The following is a 7,766-nucleotide window of genomic DNA, read 5'->3' as shown; positions in this document are numbered from 1 at the left end:
AACATATAGGCAAGTTAGTAGTACCTTGCTTGAAGAAAGAAAAAGTAGTTTAAAATTTTGTTCTTATCTAAAAGCCTACCAAAAAAAAAAAAAATTAATTTGATTTTGTCAAATGTTCCCAACTCTCCTAAAAGCTTATTAACAAGAGGTCCATTTTAATGTTGGGCCTTAGCCTTCTAACCATGAGCCACTACTGATTGAGGCCCGGCCTGCAATACCACAAGTGTTAGAGCATCTCCAATGCACTAGGCATATAATACTTGTTAGTTAAAATGCCTAGTGTGATTCACTTTTTTCAATTTCAATGCACTAGGCATATAATTAGGCATTTTGGCTCAATTCATATTCACTAGCTACATGTAGCTAGCCTTCAATGCTAGGCAAAATGTATTCAATCATTAGGATCATTTCCCTCCATCTTTATTGTTGACGTGTCATTCTATAAAATTAATAGTATTTGGATAAATAGCTAAAATAAAGAGCATGGTTGGAGTAAAAACATAAAACAGTTGATAGGCAAAATAAAATATATACTTTATAGAAATATTTAGATAGGTAAAATGCCTACTACCATTGGATATGCTCTTACCATAGTAGTACTCGACTAAGCAAATAGAAAAATGGTTTGATTTGATGGTTGGAGCGTCTGAGTAAGAATCAAATTCCTATTAAATTTTGTTGAGAGGGCAAATCATTTTGAATAGCTACCAACGAAAAAAACAAATAAATGGTTATCCTTAAATTCAAATTTTTTTTTTTTTTTTAAAACCAATTGACAGGAGAATATTTATATTTTTATAAATATCAAAACAAATATAATTTAAAAAGTTTAACAACATAAATCAGCAAATTCAACCCCACAACTAAAATTTCCATCATAAATAATAATAAACCAAATATCCAAAGAAAGACTCTCTAATAAATAATCAATTTTACTTTTGGTAAGGATTAACTTCTTAATTTTTCAATTGAGAAAGTATTGGTCAACTGAGATAACTCAATCAGCCCATAATCTTGAACTTAGTGGGTAAAATTTTAACGATAACTTAAAATGTTGCATTAAGAAAATAAATAATTTTGTTATATGGTGTTGAATTGAACTGTTTTAGTGGTTGATAGATTGTGGTTTGTTATACTGGTTGATAGATTGTGGTTTGTTATTCGGTGTTTTGAAATTATGGAATTCATTTCCCAAAGTATAAATATAACAAAATTATGGGTCTGAAGGTGCAAAAATATATCTATACTTCTATATTTATTAACTATTCATCTAATTTTTCCATTTTCCTTTTTAAATTTCTCATCAAATCTCTCAACTAAACACGACGTTAGTGTCCATAAACTTATTTCTCTCTTTAAAAGAAGATACAATACTTGAATCTAAGACTATTTACTTACTTTATTAAAAAATACTATAATTACTAAACAACATAAAAAATATATTAACATAAAAAATATATTATGAACTCAAAATTAAAATTTATATTTTGAACACATCTATGGGATGAACTCACATCCTAGTACAACATATCTTCATTCCCACAAAATTGAAATATTATAAAAGTTTAGGGGCATTATTGCAAAATCACAAACGCTATTATAAATAAGCTATTTTCCCTGAAGAGTACCAATTCGCGCAGCAATCTTGCTATCAAAGAAATCGAATTCCGATCGGAGCGAGGGAATGTCAGGGATGGAGAGATTGCAGAGAATGTTCGCCGGTGCTGGAGGAGCGTTGGGACACCCGCCGCCGGACTCTCCGACTCTCGATTCGTCGGAGCAAGTCTACATCTCTTCGCTTGCCCTCCTTAAAATGCTCAAGCACGGTACGTTCTCCTTCTTTCGATTTTAGGGTTTCTCTGTAACTATAGATATATATAGATGTATACATATATACATACAGTTATATAGGGTTATGTGTGTGATCCTGATTAGGGTTTGTGTTTCTATTGTGTTGTATTTGGGGGGATTGGGATTGACAGGTAGAGCCGGAGTTCCTATGGAAGTGATGGGATTGATGTTGGGTGAATTTGTGGATGAGTACACTGTTCGCGTCGTTGATGTATTTGCGATGCCGCAGAGTGGTACTGGTGTCAGTGTCGAAGCTGTCGATCATGTTTTTCAGACTAATATGCTTGATATGCTTAAACAAACTGGAAGGTAATTCACTCTCATTCTTTATTGTTAATTCTTATGCCTAATTACAACTGAATGTTTAAGTCTGGCATTGGAAGAACCTGCTCTTATCTGTGATTTCTTTTATTTATGTTATGTTTCTAGATTCGGTTGTGCAAAAGGGGCTCCCCTTATGCCTTTTGCCTCCTAATTTGATATAGAAATTTTATAACTAGGGTTTAACTGCCCATTAAAAAAAGCCCATTGATTTATGCACTCATTGCGTGTGTAATTGGCATTGATATTCTGCTTCCTGCACTCACTGCTATAAAGACAAGCAGCGACATTCTTTCAAACATTTTCGTAGATGTTATAGTGAGCTTGTTCTTTTGCTTGGTATTGCAGGCCAGAAATGGTGGTAGGATGGTATCATTCACATCCTGGATTTGGCTGTTGGCTCTCTGGTGTGGACATCAATACTCAACAGGTTGTATTCTATCTTCTTTTGTTGTTGTCTATGATAGTAGCGGTACAATTATGTAGTTGTTTTACTACTATTAATTTATATAATGGTTTTTGTATGGTACTTTATTCTTCTATTATGTTTTTATGCGTTCGTTATCGTTGGTATCATTATTCTATGATGGCATTTTCCTATGACCTTTTTTGGTTGTATAAAAGAAACGTTTTTACTTTTTCTTTGCCCATTTTAAATTGTAATTTTCCATTCTGTATGAGCAATTTTTTTTTTGCTTTGTCTATCTGTGTGTGTATGTTTCGAATTGGGGTAATTTTGTTATCATTTATTTCTGTCAAGAGTTAAGACCAACTTAATTATTGACATTTTGTGGTATCATGCAGAGTTTTGAAGCTTTGAATCAACGTGCTGTGGCAGTTGTGGTGGATCCCATACAAAGTGTTAAGGGGAAGGTGGTCATTGATGCCTTCCGCTTAATTAACCCACAAACCATGATGCTTGGCCAAGAGCCAAGGCAAACAACGTCCAACCTTGGACATTTGAACAAGCCATCCATTCAAGTGAGTGCTGAATGAGTGGTGCCTTTGTGTTTCTGATAGCTGCGGTGTCACCCCTGAGTCTTATCCTCTAATGGCAATTTGTTTTGCAGGCATTGATCCATGGGCTGAACAGGCATTATTACTCAATAGCCATTAATTACAGGAAGAATGAACTTGAGGAGAAAATGCTACTGAACCTGCACAAGAAGAAGTGGACTGATGGCTTGACACTGCAACGATTTGATACCCATTCCAAGACCAATGAGCAGACTGTTCAGGTAAGTGAAGCTTTTTGCGAGGCTATGAGTTTCATAGTCTTGTGTGTGTGTTGTATTTGGCACCTTTGCAACAAGGTGCAGAGGCTACACATTTTTTTTAACCTCAATTTTGGAAGATTTTTATTGTGGATTGTTGTGTTGCCTTTTGTACCTGAGAGGCAAGGTCCATAGAGTGTTGCTATCCTGCATAGATGCATAGGATCTGATGCTGAATGCCCTAGAATCAAAACAATAATATGGGAATGGGAATACAATCCAGTAATGAGATAGAAGTCCTTCAAGTGTTGCCTGTAGATTGCTTCAAGGGGTTAGTCTAGTTTGGTTTTCTTATATCCTGAAGACCTAAAAATAAGGCACTAATATGGAGATCAGTCATGACATGGATATTATTTCTTTGCAAGTTTGTTTTCCAATATAAACTAGAAGGCTAAAATCTGATCCTTTTCATTATGTAGTCTGGAAGAGATAACCCAAAAATTAACTTTGGATGCACTCATCAGTGTATTATTACTTACCTAAAACTTCCTTGCATTCTGCATTGCATTTTAGTAATGTTATACCGTTGCTCCCTTGGAGTTGAAGTTGTTCTGTCAAGTTGGATCATTTTCATAGGAAGTTTCTTTGTGGACAAAATTATCTTGTTTCTGATAAGCTAGACCACCCATGGGTAACTTATATAGGTTCCTCTATCCATGTGGATGACCTATTCCTCAGTTTAGAATAAAGTAATTTGCTGCATACAGATAATCATTTACCATTGAGATTTCTTTGGAGTCCTTGAAGCCCATTAATTGATGTTGTATGAGGATTACCTCAAGTTCACTGTGGTTGAACTAGAAAAATGCAATCTATGAAAGCATATGCTTCTAATAGGCGGCATTTGCAAGTCAGGCACAAAAATTGAAGGAATTTAGTAGGAACATACCATGCATGTCTAAAATTTTCATCAAAAGCAATTGATGCCTTAAGTATTGATGAAATAAGTTAAGCATGCTAGGGGTGTTCAAAAAACTGAATCACCGGATGAAACCGACCAATCTGAACCGAACCGAATGATTATGGTCAGTTTCAAAAAGCCTCCATGGCCGGCTGACGGTTTTATTCCTTGGGATCCAACTAAATCCGAACCGCTTGAAAAATTATCAAATAGTCTTACAGTAATTAAATATCTTCACTCTTCTTCATGTGATAATAAATTAAAACTCTAAGTCTCTGTATCAATTACAAAGAAAGAGGCACATGGCTCAAAAAAAAATGTCAGACCTTTCATTTCCCTTTTGTTTCATATTTCAAATGCAAGAAAAAAACTCTAAATATTTGACCAATAGTAAGGTAGTCTAGTGTCGAACCCTATAATACAGCATGTTGATATTTTCAATGCATGGATACATCATACATGTTATATATATAAGATACATGATTATATCATATGACATACATGATGTTATGATATACATGGTGTTTGACATATACATACTAATACATAGAGTTTTATGTATTGTTCTTTGTCTGTTCATTTTTCCTTTCTTCTCGCAGAACTCTAATAGCCCTCTCTCTCTCATTCCTCCTCTCTCCAAACACTCTCTTTCAACCCCTTTCCTATTCTGATGGTTTATTGCGTCTAGATCCTTTCAGTCATCAACAACCATTGTCCAGATCGCTCTGTTTTGATGCTCTTGGATTAGATCAAATGGCTATGTCAACACCATACCACAACCGCCTGCTCACTTTCTTCGTCTTTCTCAAGTCTTGTCTTTTTTGTTTTTTTTGGGAACTATTTCTCAAATCTGTCTGTATATTTGTTTATGTGAGAAAGGCGGATAAGCTGTTGATGGAAAAATCACCCGAGAACTCGGCCAATTCTGACCGACAAACGGTATGGCACGATGCTTGCGATTTCGAACTGTCCACAGTCGAAATCGGATGTTCAATTCTTCCACCCGTAATGATCGGTTCAGGTGGCAAGTTGATAGTGTCTGAACCAACCCATGAACACCCCTAAAGCATGCAATTAGCACTTTTAATGTAGAAAAGGGTCGTTGAATTTGGGATAGAAGAAGTGCTACTAGTAATAGATGCAAATAAAATTTACTTATGACATCTTTGTTGAGGTGCAGATTCCAGTGTCTCCCTCACATCACATGTAAACCTACATGAGTGAGAGGGCTGTAAATGCGACCTTTTGGGCTGTAGAGATAACCTTTCCATAGTCAAACGTATATATTTGTCCCATATATGATATTTAAGGGTAGTCCAATGCATGAGGCTCGTGCCACTGCAGTGTGTCTGGGAAGAACTAGATGTACTAGACCTATTATGATATATAAATTATTAAAATGTACACATATATTGCAGCATCCATGTCCTTTTTATGAAATTTTGGGTTAGCTGTGCCTCATATCTTGCTTCACGGGCCACAATTATTAAAATGTGCAATTTGTCAAATAGGCATCCCAATGTGATAAAAGCATGACTTACATTGTATTCCTTGTGATATGCAGGAGATGCTAAACCTTGCTATTAAATATAACAAGGCAGTGCAGGAAGAGGATGAGTTGCCACCAGAAAAACTAGCAATTGCGAATGTGGGAAGACAGGATGCCAAAAAACATCTAGAAGAACATGTCTCCAACTTGATGTCTTCAAACATAATTCAGACTTTAGGCACCATGCTCGACACAGTTGTGTTCTAGGGTTCAGTGTTTGATTCTCCACAAGATTGCATTTTAGTGGCACTTAAAAAGTTGAAAACAATGTGGTATGATTAGAACTCCTTGAACTGCTAGAAATGTTTCATTATTTAGGTAAAATCATAGGTGGAACAAAGCTTATGTGGGTAAGCAATGCTATCATGAAAGAGTTTTGATCTTACTTTGATTTGGTGCATTTAAAAGTAACAAATTTTCTTAAAATATTAAAAAAAATTACTAAAAATTAAAAAAAAAAAAATCAAAATATAAAAAATTCAATATTTAGAAAATTGGAACCAAACAGGGTGAACAGTATGATGATGGAAGGAAGGATTTTCCTACCTGTGGTTAGAACTTGATGACTTGCGAAAGGTTACAGCTGACTGCAAATTTTTAGGAGGATGTAGGAGTCGAGTTATTTATTTTTATTTTTTATTTTTAACAGAATAAGCAACATAATCATTGATAATGCAAGTTACAGTACAAAAGGAGTTAGATTTGAGTAGTGGATCACTCTGACTATCGGTGAACTGTGGATTTAAGCTGATAAGTGGTTGTCGCAATTGGTGATTGCAACTCTGATAACATTTCTGTTTTTGTGTAGTTCTTATTGTGGAAGAACCTAATGAGATTCAAGTTTATTTATTTGTAATGAAATGGATATTTGTGAATATGGAGTTGGAACCAAAATGAGTAGAGCATGAGACTTCCTTCTCTCCAAGTTTTTGAAAACAAAGCAATGGGTTCTGTCGGTGAAGTTATGCGAGTTTGGATTTGGGTGATGCGGATATTTTCTTCTTTTTTTATATATATTTTATTAAGTAATGTTACGTCTCTACATTTCAAACTCAAAAATTCATTCACAATTGATGTTCTGTTTTTGAGCAATGTTACATTCTCACATTTTAAATTCACAAATTCATCGACAATTGACGTGACAAGAGAGTAGGCCCTATATCATTGAATATATAGAAAATTGAAAATTAATACATAATATCACATCATTGTATATATAATAGTGGAAGTTTTTTTAAAATCTCACTTTTTGTTTTTTTTTAAGTGCAGCTGTTAGTCAACATAGCAGAATATAGAATGCCAGTAGGGTAAGTAGTTGTTGGGCTTGATTTAGTGGGCTTGATATTTAGCGGTTAAGTAAATTTTGTTAACTTTTTAATTATTATGACAAATGATCTGTTTCATAATATAATATTGTTTTATACTTTTAAAAAAAAGCATGTAGAATGGCAAATCTTCTAATTCATTGATTAAATAGTAAAGTCTATTTTATTGTTTTAAAATAATCAGATAGTCTTGGAGTATTACGTAATAAATTATTATTTATATGATGTTTTAGATACATGAAAAATTACAAGACACAACAATTAGGGATGTAATCGGTTTGGAATAGTCAGTGTTTAGGTAAAATTTTACACTGAACTAATAAAGTTGATTCTATTATATTGAGAATTGATATAGATTGAAATTTTTAGTAAATCGCACCAAACTGCACTAATTCAAGGGATTCAGCTCGGTGTAGTTTTCAATTTACGACATTTCAAATTTGAGTTACTTCTCAAATTTGTAATATAGTAAAATAATTTATATAAAATTTTTGAATTAGCTATTTGTACATTACTTCAATATCCAATCCAATCCTCTAATACAA

General features: G+C 34.0%; 1 protein-coding gene across 1 annotated transcript; it reads left to right on the top strand.

Moving 5' to 3' along the window:
- Positions 1 to 1,587: 1,587 nt before the first annotated feature.
- On the top strand, positions 1,588 to 6,281 carry LOC114275309 (26S proteasome non-ATPase regulatory subunit 14 homolog). Its single transcript, XM_028217325.2, has 6 exons — positions 1,588 to 1,826; positions 1,983 to 2,160; positions 2,521 to 2,602; positions 2,977 to 3,153; positions 3,243 to 3,410; positions 5,912 to 6,281. The coding sequence occupies exons 1-6, from the start codon at positions 1,685 to 1,687 to the stop codon at positions 6,101 to 6,103; spliced, it is 939 nt and encodes a 312-aa protein (XP_028073126.1). The 5' UTR covers positions 1,588 to 1,684; the 3' UTR covers positions 6,104 to 6,281.
- The last annotated feature ends 1,485 nt before the right edge of the window (positions 6,282 to 7,766 follow it).

This window comes from Camellia sinensis, chromosome 6 (assembly GCF_055761805.1).
Source record: "Camellia sinensis isolate YWXY chromosome 6, ASM5576180v1, whole genome shotgun sequence".
Lineage (NCBI taxonomy): Eukaryota > Viridiplantae > Streptophyta > Magnoliopsida > Ericales > Theaceae > Camellia > Camellia sinensis.
The sequence above is the reverse complement of the archived record's forward strand: the minus strand, read 5'-3'. Positions and strand labels throughout refer to the sequence as shown.

What these genes read in the sequence shown, in the direction of transcription:
- LOC114275309 (XM_028217325.2), top strand. Translation starts at nt 1,685, where the DNA reads ATGTCAGGGATGGAGAGATTGCAGAGAATGTTCGCCGGTGCTGGAGGA. An exon ending in CCTTAAAATGCTCAAGCACG is followed by an intron (nt 1,827 to 1,982) that starts GTACGTTCTCCT and finishes TGGGATTGACAG; the next exon opens with GTAGAGCCGGAGTTCCTATG. An exon ending in CCAATGAGCAGACTGTTCAG is followed by an intron (nt 3,411 to 5,911) that starts GTAAGTGAAGCT and finishes TGTGATATGCAG; the next exon opens with GAGATGCTAAACCTTGCTAT.